General features: G+C 40.4%; 1 protein-coding gene across 3 annotated transcripts in view; it reads left to right on the forward strand.

Moving 5' to 3' along the window:
* The window catches only part of FAM135A (family with sequence similarity 135 member A), a 107,257-nt gene that overhangs the window by 61,316 nt on the left and 22,879 nt on the right, over window positions 1-23,062 (forward strand). For all 3 annotated transcript variants that reach the window (XR_009762167.1, XM_061623085.1, XM_061623086.1), the window contains 6 exons: window positions 5,482-5,608; window positions 6,197-6,350; window positions 10,051-10,128; window positions 15,224-15,273; window positions 16,967-17,122; window positions 19,051-19,124. Coding sequence is in view for 2 of the 3 variants with exons in the window: in XM_061623085.1 (XP_061479069.1) it covers window positions 5,482-5,608; window positions 6,197-6,350; window positions 10,051-10,128; window positions 15,224-15,273; window positions 16,967-17,122; window positions 19,051-19,124 (639 nt within the window). In the remaining variant the exon portion in view is untranslated. The remainder of the gene's footprint in view (window positions 1-5,481; window positions 5,609-6,196; window positions 6,351-10,050; window positions 10,129-15,223; window positions 15,274-16,966; window positions 17,123-19,050; window positions 19,125-23,062) is intronic.

Genomic DNA, 23,062 nt, shown 5'->3' on the forward strand with positions numbered 1-23,062 from the left:
TGTTTCATCTCTTCTTCCCATATTTGTGTGTGTATGTGAGAAAGACAGTTGTGAAGGGTGTTGCAACAAAGGCAAAAGGGATAGATACCAAGCTGAAAGAAAACAGAGTTCTAGTTGAGAGAAGGGCAAAGGTTCTAAAAAGGACAATACCAGTAGGTGGATGGTTGAGTATGAATGGGTTGTGAATGTGGCTTTTGCCTTGCTCATCGCTGGCATGCAGCCACCAGAAGATTAGCCATGAGGAGATGTAGCTCTTAAATTCCCCATCTCGGCTATAAAGCAAATCTTGCTTTAGGAACATAGCCCTTTTTCATTTTCTGTATATTTCCATTATGAAACCTACATGCTATAAATGCTACATGCTATCCACAAAAAAGACCAGCAGTGAAAAGAGGCAAAATGAAAATTATTGTGAACTATGTTAAGCTCAGCCTTTGCCAACCTGGAGTCCTCCAGATGTTTTGGACTATAACTCTCATCAGCCCCATCCAGTGCAGCACCGGCTGGGGCTTATTGGAGTTGTAGTCCCAAACTCCTGGAGGGCTCCAGGGTGGTGGCTGCATTAGCTCTTCACAATGGTAGAAACTATCAAATTTTTCTCCCCTTTTAGAAGATGGTTTGTGTATTTCCTCTTGTAATGCAGCCATTTATGCCACAGATGAGTAGGAGAAAGGGGCGGCTCATTCACTAACGGTGGATTGCTAGAAGGAAAGGAATCCTCTTATCCAGAACTGGAAGCTAGGAGGATTAGCTGCTGGCTATGGTCAGTGGCTGATAGAGAAGATGAGGTGCTTCTCATGTGTGGTTTTGGTGCTTTTCTTGTCCATTGCCATTGCTGCCCCTGTTGAAGGTCTGTCATCTGTTGAGGTGGTTATTTCAAGGTGGCAGTAATATCTTCCTCTGCCTTTTTGATTTCTCTCTTGGAAAGTCAACATAACTCATTGAATTCTTCTACTTGCTAAAGGTGATGGAAAGGGAACAAAAAATTGTAGAGGTATTCTTCCCTTATTATTCTTCACATGCATTTCTCTTACACCAAACGTGTTGAACCAAAGTCATTGATGCCTGACATGTAAGGTTTTGTAGTCGATGGATTACAGATTTGGAGTCTACTCAAATTACAATCCTATGCAGACAACGAAATGTGTGATTACTTCTGGGTTTGGCTAGTAGTGTAGGAGTGTGATGGGCAAACAGAGAAAATGCCCAGAAGTTGTGTATATGCTCTAGCTTGCATAGTCTCTCTGCACAACTTCTACTTCAGAACATTTGATCTTGTACCATCAGCCAAAGCTAGAAGTAACTGCATTTATCTGACTCTTTGTGATCCTACTCAGAGGAAGGCAAAGGTAAACTACTTCTGAACACCAAGAAAACCCTATTCATAGGGTCACCATAAGTCAGGATTAGCTTGAAGGCAGACAATTTCCAATTTGTGATCCTAATGTTCATAGCTGTGTGTGGTTATTACTATTCTAGCAGGTTCATCCACCCTAACAGTTTAAAATATACAGACAGGTAACCTTAGTTAGCATATATAGTATAAATGGAGTGCTCTGTATCCTTACTGCATCTTTGGTTGTCTTCAGGTGAAAGGACTAACTGTTTGACCTGTGCACGAAAGGAAGGATGGTGAAACATGATTTCTCTACTCTGCTAATGAAAACTTGTTCATGTCACTTTGCTTTCTTTTCTAGCTCCTGGAATACTCTATATGAGATCCTTTCTACATAGTACATTATTTAAAAACTATAAAGACAATGCATCTTGTTGCATGTGGTGCACATATTTTATTTCAGCTAAATCTAAACTTAGTTTCTTTAGCCATAAATATTTGAGTGTAGGTTTTCTGTGTCTTCCAGTTGTAAACTGAAGATAACATTATTTTATTGTATAAATTTTCCAGGAACACTTAATTGGATAGAACCTGTTAAAATGGCACCAGCTGAAACAGTAGACTGAATCAGTAATCCACAGAATGAGGTTTATGGCTGGGATCTAAAGAAATTTACTTCCTTTCTTTGTCAAGTATATATACACTCCTTGCCATATCAAGAGCTGCTTTTGAAAGCCCCTCTAGTTTCAAAAAGGGTTTTCTATATGGCATGGGTACTGCTGTAACCCAAAGTTGTCTTTGGTCCCCAAAATTAGTTACACGTGTATTTAGATTCCAGCCAGCATTTTTTAGTTGGTTCACATGCAACCATCCAAAATTATTCACTAATAGGCAAAAAACCTTGAGGTTTAAGAACATACCTATAGCCCACAGGTATTTCTATCAAACTTTAAAAAGCAGGGAAATTGGGCAGCTATAGTGAATGCACCAGGGGAGCAGGAGACCTGACCTCCTCTCTGAGATATTGTACTGCCCTACACATTTGTCAAAATCCAAATACAATTTGGGTTGGTCTTTCACAGTCCAAACCACTTCCTGTGTAGCTTGGAAGACTTTGGTAACGTGCCTCTGAGCATATGGTGAGTGGTGGCAACACCTGCAATCAGCCCAAATAACAGAAACAAGACATGTGCTATACTGATCTTGTTTTAGGGGAGAGGAAGCAACAATATTAAAACAGTTGATATAGTTCAGATAGTCACTTTAAATATGTTTGATTTACTTTGTAATTTTAGTAAACTTTCTATAGTAAATCGTTCTCTTTTCCTTCTCTTTCTGTGAATATGTGAAGTACAGCAACGCTTTGCAAAATTTACACTACAAAAACTCCAAAAACAATTGTGGAGTAATGGCACTGACTATTCTGCAGAATAGTCTCCAGTGGACATCAGGAGTACCTCAGTTTGCACAAGATAAAACAGTGGGAGGTGAAATATATTCTAGCAAAATTCTAGATGTGCTCTGTGTTTTTAATTGACCATGCCCACTTTTCCTTAAGTGTAGTAGTGTAAGCATAGCAGGCTGAAAACATGCATCTTGGGCAGGCCAAGTTTGTTTCTTCCAACAGCTAGAGTCATTGCTGAAGTAGCAACATATTGTAATCACTCTGATTTTACATCAAACAGCAGTTTCAGATTCAACTGTTAATGTGCCCAAAATAGAAATAGGGCATAACCTCCAGTTGGAAACACAAAAGGCTGTCTTCACCATCATATGACATTGACCAATAAAAAGGCTTTGAAATTAATAAAAATAAATTTGACACAGATTTCTAGGATGAATAATGAGAGAAATATAATTTTATAGGTTAGATTCTTTATAGAAACAGAAGTAACACAGAAAAGAAGCAAAGTAAGAAGAACCCCAACAAACATACAAAAATGTAATTTTCCATCTTTGGAGATGGCAGGTGTTGCCACCACTCACCGTATGCTCAGAGGCATGTTACCAAATTCTTCCAAGCTTCACAGGAAGTGAATTGCACTTTGCATTTTGACAAATGTGTAGGGCAGTATAATATCTCAGAGAGGAGGTCAGAACTCATGCTTTCCTGGTGCATTCATTATAGCTGCCCAATTTCCCTGCTTTTAAAAGTTTGATAGAAATATCTGTTGGTACGTTTTTACACTGCAAGGGTTGGGGTTTTTTTTGCCCATTAGTGAATTTCTCTGCTTTTTAATCCAGGAGGTAAGAAATGAGATCCTGTGCAAGTTTGCTGAGAATGGATTGATCATTTGCATGCTTATTGAGTTCAGTGGGATTTACTCACCTGTAATCATGCTTAGGATAGGTGAAACTGACTACAGGGGATGGGGATGGAAGGAGGGGGAGGGGAGCAGGCAGGAGGGGAGGAGAAGGGAAGGTATGGTCATTTGCATGTTTAATTAGTTCAGTGGGATTTACTCCCATCAGTCATGCTTAGGAGAGGTAAAATTGACCATGGGGAGGGAGAACTGGAGTGGGCAGGAGAGGAGGAAGAAGGAAGAGGGGAGGAGAGGAAGAAGAGAGGGGAAGTGGGGGAAAGGCATGTGTAATCATTTGCATGGTTGTTGAGTTCAGTGGGATTTACTCCCATGCAATCATGGCTAGGATAGGTAAAACTGACCATGGGGGGGAGGGGAAGGGGAGAGTAGGAGGAAGGGGGGAGAGGGGAGCAGAAGGGGGGAGGGTGAAGGAGGGGATTGAAAGGGGAAGGGGGAGAGAAGGGGCAAAGGGGAGGGGATAGGAGGGAGGGGGAGAGGAAGGCAGGTTTGATCATTTGCATGCTTTTTGAGTTCAGTGGGATTTACTCCTGTGCAATCATGCTTAGGATAGGTGAAACTGACCATGGGGAGGGGCAGGGAGGGGAGGAGGAGGACAAGAAGAGGAGGGACGGAGATTGGATGGGTGGGCACTGGGCAGAGGGGAAGCCCCTTTCCTTTCTAAAAGGAAAACCATTGTGAAGAGTATCATTCTTTTTCAGGCTTTCCCCCACCTTTTTATTCTACAGCAGGCACATGTAGCCTCCCACCCAAATTTAAACCAAAGCTCTCCCTGGCCACATCTACACCAGACCTTTATTTCACTTTAGACAGTCATGCCTTCTCCCAAAGAATCCTGGGAAGTGTAGTTAGTGAAGGGTGCTGAGAGTTGCTAGGAGATGCCCTGTTCCCCTCACAGAGCTTCAGTCAGAACAGCTGACTATTAAACCACTCTGGCCACTGAAGCTCTGTCAGAGGAATAGGAGTCTTGTCTCAGCACCCTTCACAAACGACACCTCCCAGGATTCTTTGAGTGATGCCATGCCTGTTTAAAGTGAAATAAAGGTGTGATGTCGGTGTGGTCTCCGATTAGGCAAGCCTAGCAGCTGTGAGTCTGGCTTTTAGAACACTGACAGTTGGTTCTTACTGAGCATGCCTGGCGTTATCATTGAGTTAAATGCTAAATTTCTTAAATTAATTAAAACTCAGCCAGGCATTTTTTAAACTTTTAAACTGCAGAAGATGAAGGTCAGAGTATGGGGCAAGGTCTGTAATAGGTTTACAGGTACTCTGTGAACATGACTGATTTTTCATTAATTTCAACAAATTATGAGAACTCTTGACAGAAAAAGGTCCAAAAGGGTTCTGGTTTTCTCTCTCTCTTTTTAGACTTTGAACTCTCAGTTCTTTCTGACTGTTTTGTGTATCGCCATGGAAATTGAGAGGGTTGTTAAGCAAGCGTTTCTGAGTTCAGGACTATAAGTTTTGTAAGGTTTTGTTTTGAAATGAGCTTATGAGAAGCATCAGAATGGCATGGTATTTTCAATTTAACATTACGGAATGTGAAAAATCCATGCTGAATATAGTATACAACTCTTGTGGCTGTATAATGCTTGCAAGGTTTCTACACTGTTTATCATAATCTACCTTCTAGATTCTAGGAGGTACACTGGCATGTACCCCTAGCTGCAACAGACACCTAAAGTAATATTAATTAATTTAATATTAATTAATTAATATTAATTAATTAAAGATGTGATGCTTGATCTTACCCCATGTGTTCAATTTGTCTTGCATTTCTATTCTGAAGCTTTAATTTTGGTGTCTCTCTCTCTTTTTCTTCAGCTTTCCTCGCCCAGTCAAAAATACTTGGTTAAACAGAAATGCACCAGCACAGAACAGGGACTCTGTGATTCCTTCTCTTGAAAGTGTTGTATTTGGCAACAATTACACCAAACAATTATCAGCTGATGTAAGACTATCTTGTGTTTTTTTTAAAAAGTGGCAGGGGGGTTGAAGGAATGGGTATTAGACAGTGTTACTTTCAACATGTAGAGCATTTGTATTGCAGTTCAGTCACACAAAATGAATGTGTTTCATTCTGGCATATTAAAATATCACTTGAAATGTTGACTTCTTTTTCTGTGATACTGTATAATGGAAACAGTTTTACAGTGTTGCTGTTTTGTTAAATCCACTGAGAACTTTCCTTTTAAGTGTTTACTCAGAAGTAATTTCTGCTGAGAGTTACTACTGAAAGAGTGGTATGGGACAGGATTGCACCCTTTAATCCTGAATGTCCTACTTGTGCTTGGGAGTGCAGTTAGCTTTTTTTATTCTCTGTCCAGAAGCAGTACCTCATGGCTGCTGCTCTGGAGGTATGCCCCTGTCTTCAGTGGGACTTCTTGAGAAGGGGCATGGAGACCTACCACCAGAAGGAGGGACTGAAAGCTCTGTTTGCACATACCATGTATTGCTGTTGTGTGTCTTGCCCTTAATCTTGAAATGTAGTTTTGTTTTCAATTTTTCTGAATTAATAACTGTACAAATCCATTTTTAGGGCTGCAGTTTTATAATAGCAGAGGGTTTCTTGAATCATGCTTACAATCTCCATCATACACTTTGTGCCAGTTTGCTGCTTGCATTCAAAGGATTACACAGTTATTTCACAACTTTAACAAAAGAGCTGCCTTCCTGTCAGAAATTAGATGCAGGTATGTGATTTATTTATTTATTTTTGCTTCTATGTGTACGGGCAAGCACTTTTTATACTACTATAAAGCATATTCGATATCAGTTCAGCAGATACTATAAAACTGAATTCAGTTTTCTGCCCCCAGATTTATTAACTCGTGCAGGCTGGCTTTTATTTTTATTTGTCCTTCTTGACTTTAGGATTTGCCCTCTTCATTTTACCTTTTAAAAACGAAGGGCCTAAAGGGAAATATGCTAGAATAATGTGTTAAAGCAGCTGTGTTTAAGGATAGGTCTATATATGTACATAGTGGACTGGTTTGCACATAATGCTAAGCTGGGGTTGGGAACCTTTTTGGCTCCACAGACTAGATGCATAACAGGATCTGCCTCATGGGCCAGATTTGACAGGGTGACATCGTTATGATATTGCATGATTGACAGGTGGGGGCCGCCTACCTGTCAGAATCCCTTGTACTTTGCTTTAAAGTCTCCAAGATCGGGGACTTAAGGGAAAAGCCTTTTCCAAGTCTCCCTGCTCTTTCCTTTTAAATCTGAGATTGGGGACTTAAAGGGCGAGGATGGAGAGACTTGCAAAAACCCCTTCCAAGTTGAAGACTTAGAAGGGAAGTGTGGGGAGGCTTGGAACTGGCTTTTGAAAGTGGGGACTTAAAAGGCAAGCAAGAAGAGACTTGGAAAAGACTTTAAGATAACTCCCGTGCTCCTGTTTGACTAAATGAGCTGTCTTAAACCCTTTACAAAGCCTCTTTGAAGTAGCTTGTTTTTGCATAGGGCTTTAATGCCTGCTCAGTTGATGAGCAGGGATTAAATCCTGCTGCCTTGGCTGTGCAGGCTTGTTCTGTGCTAAGAACAGGATAGCACAGTTAATGCAGGATTAAACTCTCCCATCAGCTGATGGGCAAGTGGGCATGGTTTGGGGAAGATGGCCTCACGGGTCAAATGGGCCCCACTGAAGGGCCATGGCTGGCCTGGAGGCCAGAGGTTCCCCACCTCTGCTCTAAGCCATGGTTCGTTTAGCCAAAATGTAGTTCGAACATCTGAACTGAGCCATGCAGAGTTGGTTTTTGGGGGACAAACCACAATATGAAGCTGTGGCTTGTTTTAACTATGGTTAGGAGTTATGTAGAAGCACAAGACTTTTCTTAACCATGGTGTATTTGGACATCCCATCCCAGAAGCTTGTCAAGCTATAGAGGCACAAGAGAAGAGCAGCTGGAAAACAAACCAAGGTTTGGAGAAACAAGCCATGATTTGTTTTTGTCTCTGAGAAGACTCATGGTTTGCTGAACAAATAATGATTAATGAAACCTTGGGTTAGCATTATTTGCAAACATAGCCACTATCTCTAATTAATATAGCAATATTCACTGTGCTGTCGGTGTTGGTTTAAGGCCACCGTAGTGAATCCTAAGTTAAGAACTACAAGGCAAAAATCATTTTCAAGCTGGCTGTTCTGTACATATTTGAAAGCTTACAGGTTTTCATTTGCTCATACCGGATAGCATATTTATAAAAGATTATGAGTTATGATTTTAGTATAAACTACATATATGAATTAAAAAGGATTATGTGGGTTTTTGATTCATTGGTTTAAGTCCAAGTACTCCAATCTTCTTATGGACTAGACTATAAATCTGCTAGATATGACATATTTGAAGCCAAATTTATTTTTATAGTTTCTTAGCATGATAGCTTGTACAACTATCATTTTGAAAATGGGTTTTGGAGGTACTTGAGCTAAGCCAAAAACAACATCTCTATAAAGAGCCAAACCACTTTGACCTATATAACAACTATATCGCACAGACACTTCCCCCCACTTCTCTCCATTTAGCAACACCCACACACCATACCCACCAGATCAGTAGGCTCCTTTTTAAACTTGGAGATGATGAAAAAGTGGGTTGAGTTTCAGTATAACAAAAGCAAAAGACAAACTCATAAGTGTGCCTGCGATACCACATACGTGCATGTAAGTGATTGCTTTACATTAGGTCTCTGTTTTGAAAATTATATCCTGGTTCTTCAGCAACTCAAGAGTAATTGTAGCTTTATAGTGCACACATGCAATATGAGTTCAAAGGTTTTTGGCTTTAATAACAATAATAATAAAAAGTTCAGTCATTCTTTATCAAGAAGCTAACACCTCCATAGGAGTCTAATTCCATCATCTGAAGGACTTACAGATGTTTCTAATCATTAACAGTTGATTAAACATATAGTATAATGTAAGGAATTGATTGATCCATATCTATAAAATAAAAAATAAATTGGACTCCAGGAGTGACAAAAAGTGATGAAAAGGTTTAACTGGTGATTATATCCCCCAGTATTCTTTTAACACTCTAGGATAAGTATGAATTCCACGTAGGATTAGAGGCATAGATAGAAATACAAAGGCCCTATTAACACCTATGCAAGCTGTGCAGACTGTCCTAATTTCAGATGTTACAGTCCAGCTATTTTAGCACTGCTGCACATCTCAAGAAGCAGTACTTAGTACACAAACTTGGAAATTGCTTTCTGTATAGTTACTATATGGGGTAATGATCCTTGTTACTCATGTGACACCACATTGTTGGATAATGGTCTCTTGTGCCTTCCATACCAAGCCAAGTTTCTGCACCTCTTGCACAATAGTAATTTGCATGTAGAACCTTCTTTCTGCATGCGATTGTGCTGTGTTAGATTAAAAAGTGTGTTACAATAATAGGTGATAGCATACAAAAAATTCACGCAAGGCTACTCTTAACTTCTGTATGAATCAAATCAAGCCATATGCTACATTCGCAAATTGCTAAGCTGTATTGAAAAAGAGAATATCAAAATAGAAAATAAGTAGTTTTCAACATATGCTTCTGTTGCTGACAGTTTCTGTTTGTAATATACTATTTGTGAGTTTTTCAAGATTCATATTGAATATTTTAATTTGGCCTATGTATATAACAGTGTTTACTATCTTAATTACATATGCTAATACTACTAATATGGTTCTTAACAAATATTTTGGGGAATTGCATCCAGTAATGTTGCATCTGTGTAAGCGTAAATGAAGTCATTTGGGCCTACTTATATGCAACTCTGCAGAGTTTGTAGTCACTAAAAATAGTTTTCTGAACGACTTATGCATGGTGATATTATCATTATTGTGTAATTGGTTACAATCTATATAGACGTTTTTCTTTTGGAAAAATAGCTTTCAAGAGATACAAAGGGGATTCTGGGAAAAAATAATCCTGAAATCTTATTTAAATTTCAGAAAAAAATGCTTTTCTTTTCTTTGGAATTGCCTTATATTGTCTGTCTCTCCTTTTGCCTTCAATTTACTTATTTATCTGATGTACATTTTTATTTCAAATCTGGCTTTTTTAAAAAATGAATTTTATAAAATATGCCTCACACTGCTATATTTTTAATAACAGAAATCGTTAGCATTTGGGCAATCTTGATTAAAAAAAACAAAAACTCAAACAGATGATAAGAGTCCAATTAATGCCATAATGTACATCATCATTAACTCCTCTAAAACTTTACTTAAATCTATTCTTTAATTTTTCTTATCTAATTGCACTACTTACTAGGTGAGTGGTAAACTTTCTTACTAACTTTAAAGATAATAATAATAGTAATAATAATAATAAAATCACAGATGGAAAAAGGAGTGTAGTAACTAGTCATGTGTACAATCCTTATAACTAGCCAAGTCCAGCATGCAGGTCCTTTATGAACGCCTTCTCAGAAGAAAATATCTACGAATCCAGGGAGACGCCTATATAGGTATGTTGTTTCTTTAAGTGGGTTGACCCATTAGGATTTGTTATAATAAAACATTATAGCTTTTTATTTGTAAATAATTCCTTTTAATTCATGTTTAAACAGGAGCAAAGAACCTGAAGATGCCATCCAGACCTTGTATAAGATGATAACTTTAATTAAGTTAAGGCTGTATACAGCTCTGAATGGCCTTGCAGTGCTGATGAAATGAGGTCATTTCACTGGTAGTTCAGTTGGCCTCGTGTTATAAACCAAAAATGATTTCATAGCATGATATCTTCAGTTGTGGAGCAAAATAATAGCATAGATTTTAAGTTCTAAATGCTAATATTTAACATCTTGTTTCTGTTTTGAAAAAAATATTTTGGAGCCCCGTTATTCCTCTCCCCTATTTCATAGGTAGCCATTGATGAGAACTCAGTATGTTAGCACTATCTTTCTAAATGAACAGTAACCTGCCTATAAGTTCTGAACTCCTTAATTAGCTAGAAGAGGTGATAGCTGCTGTTGATTAGTTAAATGACAAAAAGAAATGCATTTTTAAATTAGTTGTAGTAGTTGAACAGCCTGACTATAAATATAGTAGCATTTTAGGGCATGCCTCGTATGAGTAGAGGCATTGTCATGGCATCCAATGGAATCTTCCACATGTGTTCGGCTTTAGCCAGAATGAGAGGCTGGTATGCTTTCTGTTTTCCCCCACAGTCCTCCCGCTCCAGCCTAAAGCACCACTCAGGCATGTAATTGAGCTTAGAGCAAATTCTTGATCAGGCCTGAATGAGCAAACGGAAAGCAAATAGACTGACCATTCTGGGTAATGGCTGCCGCAGTGTGTGTGCAACAGTAAAATACAGTCCGAGAACGAGAGAGGAGGGCTCTGTTGGCCCTTATAGCCATCCCTCTGTATTTAGCTGCACTCATGCAAGCGCAGTTTGTGCCCATAGTGTTTTCTTTGTTAAAAAAACCCCAAAAGATTCTTCAACAAATAAACCATCTTTACATGATGATATAGATACATGAATATGTAATTAGTTTTTTGTTATGGGAATTGGCCTACCTCAGGAGTATCATGTTTTTCTTGTATCACTCTTTGACTAAATTTTGTAACTACGGGGTGAAATCTATTGCCCATGATACTTTGACATACAGGTATAAAAATGCAGTGGCACTAAGTTCACTAATTGTTTTCATAACTAACTGAATGTGTTGGCTGTACACAGGAAGGTAAACATATATGCATTTTTATTTAGGAAAACTAGAAAATTTTTCTGTAGGTTATTTGAATGGGATGATATTTTACAAAATGTTAAGTTTTCAAAATTTATACAAATATTAAAAAGCCAGTTTATTTGGGTTTTTTTTTTTTTAAAAAAGGAATCAATATCCTGCCATTATTATACAGAAGGCGGAGTTTCCCTACCAAAAAGGCAAACCTCCACACAGGCAAGCAAGCCAGTAGGTTTTATGTAAATCCTCTGAAAATGTGACATCTGGTAATATCTTGTTCCTGTTTTTAGAATAAATAATTAAAATTAGGAAGGCCTAGGAGCTTCAGGTTAGATCAAGCACCCATTGAGACTAGCTGCCTCAGGCCTCCATGCCCCCTAATAATTTGATAACATCCTGATACAAGTTCCCCTCCAGACTCAGTGTCAATCAACTATAGCTTAAAACGGTGGCCAAAATGTTTTTAGCCTGAGGCCAGATTTCTTCATGGACAGCCTTCCAGAGGCTCTATGCCAGTGGTGGGTGGGACCACAGGCAAAAATGGATGGAACAACAGATAAAACTCTTGGCATTGCTCAGTAGGCTACATTCCAGCCATGCAATAGCTAGACATTCCTATACACAGATATGTTTCCATCCTCCGTACAGGCAAGCAAGAGGCATTGTCACAGTTCAAGAACATGTTCCAGTCTGGCAAAAACAGTTGAGAATGGTCTGCTGTAGGTCTGTTGGGGAATGTGGCCTGGGGAAAGTCCTGTGGGCCAAATAGAGAGGTCTGGAGTGCTGCAGTTGGACCCCAGACCTGAGGTTCCCCACTCCTGGCTTAAAGAAATGAGTGTGTGCATTTATTTATTTAAGAATATTTAAATCCTGTTTTTCTAGTTCAGAATGAACCACAGGAAAAAAATAAAACTGCAAATAAATACTAGGGGGACTTTAAAACCAGTTTTTATATGACATGGTTATTAACTCTTTAGAAGAACGTCAGTGTAATTTGGGTTGTATCCAAAGGTTCTCTTCTGACTGCAGGAGTCTTCCGCTGTGGAAGATGAGAACCTTTGGACCCATCCCAGTGGGTGTGTGCAAGATGAGTCTAAGTGATTCTTTGTATACTGGCCAGAATAACTAGATGTAGCACTTAAGAAAAATGTAACACGGGTGTTAACAGTTTTCAGTGCACCCCTTCAGTCTCCCACAAAGAGAGTTTGCAGAATACTGAACGACTCAAAGTGTGGAATCCAAATATATCAGTCTACCAGCAGAACAGCCATTGTCGGTTTGTGTTCCACCCGCAAATCCTCTCCAGAGCTGATCTGAGAGGACGTGGAAGGCCTTCAAGGAGAAGAAGCTGTGGTCCCCTTATATGACATTAAATGTCACCCAAAGAAAATACATTCTGTAGCTGATCTTTGGATCAACTTTCAGTTGTAACTGATCTGTGAAAATAGGGTTTTTAAATGCAGAAATATTACTAGCAAAATTCAAGTACTCAGACAGCTGGCTGAGGAACAGGATTCTGTTGCATCCTTTGATATCTTACAGTGCAATCTAAACCCAAGATCTGCTAGGATGAGCAAATTTGGAATAGGCGGATCTTGGGCTCTTGAGCCAGATTAAGGGAGTTATCCCAGTGTACTCCTGGCTGAGCTGGCATGGGGGAATTATGCTGGCGTAGTCCCAGCACAGTTGGGGTTATGCTGACTCAGCTAAGGCTCAGCCAGCAGAATTTAGTCCTGGATAAGTCCTCCAAAAAGGGGTGGGAAGGGGCAAGGAAAGACTTACACCTATTCCAAACCACTTTCAGCTCAGTCATGTGACCTGGCAACCTGGCGGAATTTACAGTGGGAAAAAGGGTGGTGGAAGTTAAACTGTATTTTAAAGGCTTGTTTTCCCTTTGCCAAGCTCAGGTCAGCTGAGCTGGCAGTAGCCTTATTCCAGAACGGAGTGTGGAATGGGGTAATTTACAACAACTTAATTTAAGATGGCATACATTCTGCCAGCTTCCTATACTTAGGATTGCTCTGCCAATGTTTCTTTTGTTCAAATTTCCAATCGAGAACCTTATCAATTCTGTCCTTACTAATTTGAAACATTCTTCCAAAATCTTTTCAGAAGATAAGTGCTTCTCATTCAACCCTTTTATTCAAAATAGTTTTAACTAACAATTATCTTAGTTAAGATGTATTTTTAAGAGTTTAATCTAGGTGGGAAAAAACATACATGTAAAAGAGTACTCAAATATGGAAAAGTGGAACAAAAGTGACAACCATCTGTATTTAGTTGAGTGCAAAAACTGAATGTTAAGATGCTGTGGATTTTTTAAAAATACATATATACTGTATATTCAGCCTAAATACAATGGCTTCAATCCTGACTTACCCTTCTGCACATGGAAGGAACTCTTTGAGAATGATATCCACAAAGTTGTTCCATTAGCTCAAGGACTTCTGTCTGAGGAACAGAACTCCTTCTCTCCCTGCGTCCTCCCTCCTTCCCCCAAAAAATCTGTTCTGGGACTTCCCCAAACCCTCTGGAGCAGATTTGGAGAGTGCAGGGGCATGTAGGGAGACAAGAGGGTGGGGAAGCTCCATCACACAAATGGAAATTCTTGGACTAATGGAAACTACTGCATTGGATACTGCCCTGATTCCACAAAGGCTTCTGTGGGCAGAAATGGAGGATGTTGTTTTCCCTTATTCCCCCTGCAAACAAAAAGCAGTGTGTGGGGAGGTGATAAGAGAGAGAGAGAAAAAAGTTTGACCGAGCTATTATCAGTTGTTTCCATCCTTAGATGAAACATAGAGGTCCCTTGGTAGGTGGAGAATAGGGTTGTCCTTTAAATTAACAGAGCTAGAGATTAATTTTAGCAGTTGTGTCCAACAGAATAATAGTTTTACGTAGGTGTTGGAGGGAATGTTCCTTTGGAGAATAAAGTCCCATCTTCTGGTGTATAAGATCCTCTTCCTCCAGTTTAGGGTCCCACTCTTGTATGAATAAATTTGGTATTTTCTAGGTCACACAAAAAGTTATAGCAGTGTTGGCCCATATGAAAAATTCCAAAAATCCATATTGCGGCAACACCTTCATTGTTAAAAAAAAAAAAACTATTTTATTTTCAGAGATGGAAGACTGTCATTATTTGTTTCTCCTTCCCAGTAAACCACAGTTGCAATTTTATATAGGCATATCCGCTAAAAAGGGCCTCATTTGAACATCTTCCAATTCTTGAACTCCAACTTAAGACACTTACCAGAAGCAGACCTTAATGGTTTGAATACAGCTGAGAATGTTCTCTTCCCCCCCCCCGTATTTTTTACCATCTTGCCTGATGAAGAGTTCTGAAGAACTCTAAAGTTTGGATATTGCATACTATTGTATGATATTTTAGTTAACCTAAAATTGCCCTAATATGGATTTTTGACATTCTCCAGAATTTGTTTCTTTGCATGGTGAATTGGAGCTGGTGTAAATTTCACTTGTGTATTCAATCCTAATAAGATTTCAGTTTCATTGTATTGTATTGTGCTTGTTGCTTCTGGGAAGTCTTTCTTAAAATATATGATCAAAAAAGGTTTAAGGGAAATGTGCGTTTTCATATATTTCATAAAATATACAGGTAACATTTACAACAGCATATAAATAAATGTTGCTTGCTTGCAAAATCAGAAGGATCTTGTCCTTAGCTGAAATCTATTTGCTTAGTTGAGAAAGTTACCGGATTTGCTATTGACTGTGGTATTTGAGGAATTTCAAGACAACAAAAAACCTTTGTTTTTGAAATTGAACTGATTTGAATGGTATCTTCTGGAATTTATAAAATGTAGCTTAAAATTTAGAATTTCTCATTTTACATACGCTCTAATCTTTTCAGAAAATATAGATGTAGAAGCACGCCTGTCGGAACTCTGTGAAGAAATAAAGGTATTTTTCCTCTGACCCATGTAATCTTAAATTGCTGCTTGTTTGCTTTCATCCCAGCTTCCCTCCTTCTCCGAGATTAGATACAGTTTTTAATAGCTGACTCTCTGTGGTTTTGAAGAATTTTATTTTATTTGCATTATTTTATGGATCTTTGGATAGATGGAGTACTCTGGTAGACATACTTAGACTTTCAAAGGCTCCCATGCAAGTTTAGCAATCATGGGATAAGAGAAGGGGCCCTCTTATGAGTTGATCTGGTTACAAAGCTAAGCTGAACAAATAGATCTCACAATGGAGGAAGTAATCATTGGTCTCCCCTAAGACTTTGTATTGGAACTAACCGTACTGTAGGTTAGAAATGTAATTCATTCATAAATGATCTGGAGCTGAGGATTGAGAGAGCCAAGTCTGGATTACACCAAGTTATTTACGATAGTGTCAGTCAGTCAGTCAAACTTTATTGCCTAGCCATAGGCCATTGCAACTTGTACAGTTCTTGTACAGTAACTGATCTTATAAAACAAAGATTAAAAACATACAATATATTTCATGGATTATACAAGATAGTTGTCTTAAAACCTCCCTATAGATTACTCTGTCATTGGGCTGCCTGTGCAGTGAGAAATCCAAATTTGCAGCAAAATACCAAATGTGATTCTATATAAGCAAGTGTAAATTGATACACAAGTTCCCATATACATTGATGAGATTAAAGTTGTGGTGACTATCCAGAAAATGGGGTAGATTGTGAATAAGTCAATGAAGACATCAACAACACCTGTGGAAAAGAAAAATCCTGTTCTAGGGATTATAAAGGAAAGGAATAGGGAAGAAAGGGCCTGTATAACAAAACATTTATATAATCCTATTTGATAGTCATAACTGGAATTCTGTATATAGTTGTGTGGTGAAAGCAAGTTTCTCCCTCTTTCAGAACTTGGGCTTTTCCAACGAAACTGTGACATCAGATTCAAAACAGCTGAAAGGAAATACTTCTTCACATAACACATAATTAACTTACAGAATTCATTATGTGTTGGTCATCATAAGATGTGTTGTTGATGCTTTAAGATGTGTTATTAATGATGATGATTCATTGATTCATTCATTAAATTTATTTCCTGCCCTTCCTCCCAGTAGGAGCCCGGGACAGCATCATAGGATTAGATTGCTTTAAAAGGAGAAGTAGGCAAATTTGAGGAGGATATGTCTATTAGTGTAGCTAAGCGGAACCCCCAGATTCAGAGGCAGTATGCATTTGAACAATATTTGCTGGTAGGCAAAGAATGAAGATGGCTATTGTATCCATGTCCTAATAGCTTCCTTGAAGAATCTGATTAGCTATTGTTGGAAATAGGTTCCTCGACTACATCCAGCAGGATGGTCCTTTCTATATTAAGATTTCTACATTGCAAGAGGCTTTAAAGTTCTGCACAGTTTGTAGGTAATTAGCAATTATTTTAAAAATGGTAAATAATGTTATTTAACTATAACTAGAATATGACTTAAAATCTTTTCAATTTTTGTATGTGTGCTGCCGAAGCGAACACAAAATCCTTTCAGTTTTTAAAGACATAAAATGCTTTTAATTTTTAAAGATACTTTTAAGAAAAAAAAACTTTATGGCTTTCTCAAAGTAGTAGAAATTCTGTGTCTAGGAATACAGGTTTGTTTGTTTTCTCTGTTGGTGCAGAAAATGGAAAATCCTGATGAACTGGCAGAACTTATAAACATGCATCTTGCACAGCTCTGTTCACTTCTGATGGCTTTATGGGGACAATTTCTTGAAGCCATTAACTTCCAGGAGGATGTCACTGGATTGCTAGCACAAGAACATCATACAATGCGTGTATGTATTCAGTCTGTTCTGATACAACTTCTAAGAACAGAAGTGTGTCATCCAAGTTCTATTGCAGTAAAACTAATGACTAAAACAGTGTGGTTTTAAAACTAGGTATCTTTCAGTCCACAAAGCAGCCATAGTGGATGAGGCGGAGTGCTGCTGCTGTGCTGCCCTCCTGGCAGTGGTATAGTGGTGCTGCCGCTTGTCAGAACAGGTATCTGGTACTTCCCTCACCCCACCTCATGCCCCATGATTGCCACATAGTAATATTTTAAAAGGTTGACAGGGCAATCCAAACAGGCACTTACTCTTGGATATGTGTACATAGGATCGTAGTCTTAAAGTGTTAACACTGAAAGGTTGAAAACACTGGTAAAGTGAAGTTTTGTAAAACTAAGTTTTAATTGTATATCTTTTTGTTTGTATATTTTATCTAAAAATATTTATCTCATATCTCAACCTTAGTTGCTAAAGTGGCTTGTAATAAATGTTAAAATCCATACAAGAAATGAAAATAAAGCAGCAGTAGCAAAATATAAAAACAGAATAACTACATCACATATGTTGAGCTCAGAAGTTACTCAGTCCTCAATAAGCTTTAGAACTGAAGGATAGATTAACCTAAAAATGTAAATGTACTGCCTTCAAGTCGATTCCGACTTATGGCGACCCTATGAATAGGGCTTTCATGAGGCTGAGAGGCAGTGACTGGCCCAGGGCACCCAGTGAGCTTCATGGCTGAGTGGGGATTTGAACCCTGGTCTCCCAGGTCATAGTCCAACACATTAACCACTACACGTAACTAAATTATATTTCTGATTGAGGCTAGAACCCTGTGCAATGGAGAGTATCCCTTTGAATATAATGGGGTTTACTTCTGAGTAGACCTGTATAGAATTGCACTATAAGCTATTATATTAGCTGCCTGGGTGACATTTTAGTTTAGATGTTTACTTCTTCATAGTGAAATCCAGTGGCACAAGGGTCATCTGATTTCTCTGAATAGCCCTTAGCAATTTAAAGTTTCCACACAGCCTATTTAGAAGCTATGTCCAATTAACCTAAATTGCTGCAATAGACAAGGTAGAAGGGGAGTGAGCCAGCTTGACGGTGTATTAATAATATAACAGTGAGCTAGAGTTCATTTGCTGTGAGTTCAGTGTGGGAAGTGGGGAGAAAAAATACGCCTTTGCCTGTGCATAACCTCACACAAACTCTCTCTTGTACAAGTGCACACCCTTAGTTTTTCATTTCACACTAATAAACCTCTGGGCTGAGGACATCCTGTTGAGGAAATAGGAAATAAACCTTTGGAAAAGACTTGCTTTCAGGTAATGAATGAGATATCCATCAAGTTTGGGGGAGGGCCATTTGAGCATTGGAGACACAGATACGTGGTTTTGTGTTGGGCATGTAAATGATATGGTGACTTGTTTGCAACCTTTGCCTCAAGATTAGACCTCAAAATAGAATGTGCTGCTGATCATAGTATACACAGATACCAGTGACACTGTAAAATGTAGTTGAGAGTTCCTAGAAGCCAAATTCAGATTGCTAGGAAGAAAGAGTATGTTATTCAGTAGAACAAGTCTGAGAACTTTTGAGGTGTTAGACATTTTGAATGTTCCCTTTTCTTTCTACATTAGCATCTTTAAAAAGGCAGCATAGAGTAATTCTGCTTAATCTACTCAATATTATGTATAAAAGCCACCAGACTGCAATATAATTGTCTCTTATTAAAGTACATAACCATCTAAATGGGGAATGTTTTTAAAGGTTTACTACAATACTTGACCCAGTGCCAACATTTTTGTGAATGTGTGTGTGTTAATGTTTACTGAACATGCAATATTACTCTGACATTGTAATATAGGTGTGCTATGTGTGTCTATTAGAAAATGAAACTTTTCTTTTACTATTTTGTAACATTTTAGGTTCGTAGGTTTTCTGAAGCATTTTTTTGTCTTGAACATCCAAGGGAGGCAGCCCTTGCATATCAAGAACTACAGTAAGTAACTTTAAATTGAAAATATTAAGTCAGAAATTAAGCTTCCTCATTTTGTTACAAAATTGATTAACAATTAATGCAGAACATGGTATGTGTTATATATGTGCAAAGTCTTCCTATATTAATAAAGGGCTGTATGTTCACAGAATGCTCTTTGATTCAGTGGAGGCTTGTATGAACAGAAAGGGGAGGAAGGTAATTTTTCAACAGCTCCCCCTTTCTCCTACAGTCCTCCCCACTCCTCCCAAAAATCTAATCCAGAGGGATGGGGTACCATCCAGAATAGCATAGGAGGTGTCACAGGCTGCTGCAGGAGAAAGGAAAATGGACAAAAATCCTCTCAGTTCCCCTTCTGTTTACAGAATGCTATGCTGGATCAAAGAAGCTTCCATAAATGAAAGGATAGTACTGGATACGAAGAGAAGCAAATAACTATTTTCTCATGGTGGAGGAAGGAATCCTCAGGTGGGTTGCCCTTCCCATCTCTTTCTTGGGCCAGAAATATGCAAAACAGAAATTATATGCATACTGGTGGGTGAGAGCCCTCCTTCCCATTTTTTTATTGACAATGCATTGGCCAAGCTCCACCAGTTCCTTTTCCTTTCCTTTTTCTGTGTCTGTGGTTGGAAGAGATAAAAAAAAAGATGTGATCAACAGGAAGGGAACGAGGTCATAAACCGTTAGAGCAGGGGTCAGGAGCCTCCGGGCGAATCAGGACCTACTAGGGGGTCCAATTTTCCCCAAACCATGCCCATAAGGCCATTTTCCCCAAACCATGCCCACCCACCTGTCAGCTGATGGGTGGGAGGACAGGGCTTACTCATGCATTGGCTGTGTGGTCCTGTTCCCAGTAGGGAACAATATTATGCAGCCAAGACAGTGGGATTTCATGCCTGCTCATCAGCTGAGTGGGGATTAAAGTCCTGTGCAAAAGTGCTCTTTGAAGCAGCTTTTGTAAAGGCTTTAAGACAGCTCCTGTGCTCCCTTTTGCAAGTCTCCCACCTCCCCTTTTAATCCCTGATCTCAGAGACTTGAAAAGGGAAGCAAAAGGGATTTTGACAGGTGGGCAGCTGCACCCACTCGTCAATCATGTGACATCATAATGACAGCATGTAATTGACAAGTTGGCACTGCCACCTACCTCTCAATTTTGGTCCGTGAGGCAGATCCTGATAAGAATCTGGCCCCTAGAGCTAAAAAGGTTCCCCACTCCTGAATTTAGAGGGTTGCTCCTGCAGTGTTTCCCATCTGCATCAGAGAATCCAGCCTTGCACTCTCCATGGACTCATTGGAAGATGCAATGGAGACAGGTTGGATCATCCCAAGGAGGAGGAAGTCCTCAACCTGGCCTTGGTTAGTGGAGCAAACACCAGCTGTAGCAATGGCTATGTCTTTTTGCCAGCACTTAGCCCAGCTGCTAGGCACGGCCATGAGTTTAGGGGCAGGGATCTCATTGACCAGAAGCTGGCAGAGGTAAGCCTGGTAAATATGGGGAGTGTGAATGCTCATCATGGATCATCTCTCTGCTCCCCACCCCATCAGACCCTCCATCCTGAATTTTGCCAATGGATTTGGCAAATTGTTACCACTCAGTGTGTGGGAGGGGTGGTGGTAAAAAGCCCACTGGAAGCAGAATATAGAAACAAGGGTATAAAAGAAAGGGGTTTATTAATCCAATGCATCCCAATATAGGACACCCTGTTGTCAGCATTCAGAGCTGCTTGGGTCTTTCTCCAAAACCTGGGAGCACACCCAGTACCAGCAGGCAACCAAGTCAGACACTGGCTGAGGGCCCCTGCAACTGGGAGGCTGTAGCTCCTGCTCCACAATTCCTGTCAGCATTGGGGCACAACTGGACAGTGGCGTGGAGCAAGGGTGGTGACACCACCGCTGCATGCACATGCAGCTGGCATGCACTTAAATACACCCAGTCACACCACCTTGTGTGTCATCGTATGCCTGCCATCACTCAAGATCTTGGGTGATGGCAGGCATGTGTGCTGGCATGTCAACACAAGAGGTGGCACTACTGAGTGTATTAAAGTGTGTTCGGGGGTGCGGAAGTCTGGTGCTAGCCCTACCTGAACGCAAGGGAGAAAAAAAGCTGGGAATCCTCCTCCTCCTCTCCTCTCCATACATGAACCTTACAGCCATTTCAGCCTCAGAAAAAGGATACTTCAAGCACCAGTAGTCGTGGAGGGGAACAGCTGCAGCACTGGGGGACTGGAGAAGACCTGCCCTGGGAGTGAGTATCTGAGCATCTGGCTGCTTGCTTGCTTGCTCACTCCTCTGGGTTGCTGTCTCTTGAGACAACTTGAAGTCCCTGGTAAGTGCTTCAAGGACTGGGACTTCCTGCCTGACCCTGACTCCAGAGAGAGGCTGCAGTCAATCTTACAGCCTCCTCAATCAGCTCCTGGCTGGGTCAGGGGGCACAAAAGCCCAGCTGCCCTTGGGTGGTGAGTCTGCTGCCAGCGGGGTTGCCCCTTAGGGAGCCGCAAGGGTGCTACCCCCTTCTTTTTTTTAACCAATCTAGAGGAGATTGGTAGTGGGGAGGGTGTATGGCACATGTGTAGTTCCTGCACAGGGTGAGAGCCTGTGCAGTGAACTGAATGATAGGAGAAAGTTGCCACATGCCTTCAGAGTGAGTCTGCAACTGGCAGAAGGCTGGCCCTCCCTGGGTGTGAGACGGAGAGAAGTAGATGTGCCCTGTGTAAAATATATTGAATGGGTCTTACTGTCTCCAATTGTCTGAGGCCCACTGGGATAACTGGTTCAGGTAGGTTTTGTTGGTGGGCTCTTGTTGGGTCCATATCTAGTGTTTAGGAGGAATCTTAGTAAGGAGGAACATGGGTGATGCCACCCCAACTTCAGTGATCATGGCTAGAGGGAGGTATGGCCATGGGGAGGTGGTGAGCTACCATAGAAGTCAAAGACAATCTTATCTATGCCTTGTTTCTCACTCCAAATTCTCTCATGGACGGGTTCCTCATTGCTCATCTGCTGTGCCCGCTGGCCTATGTGTGTTGTTGTTTAACGCCAGATTGGTACACAATAAGACCACACTCATCCATGATTTGATTGTGGATGAAGGTGCTGGTTTGGTGTGCATTACCAAGACCTGGGTGGGTGAGCTGGGAGGAGTTGATCTGACTCAGCTTTGCCCACCTGGATACTTCATGCAACACCAGCACAGACTGTGGTCTACAGAACTTCCATCTCTGTCACTAGGAAACCTCTCTGTCTTGGAGCTGGCTGTGAGGGCCTGCACCTGGTGTCAGGCCAAGGAGACAAGAAACTAGGGTTGCTGCTGGTGTATCGTCCACCCTACTGCCCAGCAGCTTCTCTGCCATCTTGGCCGTGGTATTGGAGGAGCCCAGAACCAATAGTCCTGGGTGATTATACTGTCCATGCTGAGGTTGTATCTAGTGTTCTGGCTTGGAACTTCATGGTCTCCATGATGACCATGGGGTTGTCTCAAGTTGTCACCAGCCCAACACATAGGGCAGAGCACACCCTCAATTGGTTTTTGCTCCAGATGGAGGAAGGCGTGGTCTGAAGATGGGGGGGTGTATGTCACCCCATTGCTATGGTCAGGCCACTTCCTGGTTAATTTTAGACTTGTGGCTCCAATTGTCTCCTGCAGGGGTGGTGGACAGATTAAAATGGTCCACCCCCAGAGATTAATGGAATGCACAGGATTCCTGAATGCCCTGGGGGAGTTCCCAGTAGATAGAGCAGGTGGCCCTATTGAAGCCCTTGTCATGGTGTGGAACAGCAAGGTGCGTTGGGTTCTTTACAGGGTTACCCCTGAGTGCCCTCTCCGGCATTGTGAAGCCCAGTTTACACCTTGGTACACCAGTGGGCTAAGGGCAATGAAACAGACTGGACGATGGCTAGGGCGCTAGTGGCAAAAGGTGTGCTGTGAGGCTGATTGGGCA

The sequence above is a fragment of the Rhineura floridana genome, chromosome 4 (genome assembly GCF_030035675.1).
Source record: "Rhineura floridana isolate rRhiFlo1 chromosome 4, rRhiFlo1.hap2, whole genome shotgun sequence".
Classification (NCBI taxonomy): domain Eukaryota; kingdom Metazoa; phylum Chordata; class Lepidosauria; order Squamata; family Rhineuridae; genus Rhineura; species Rhineura floridana.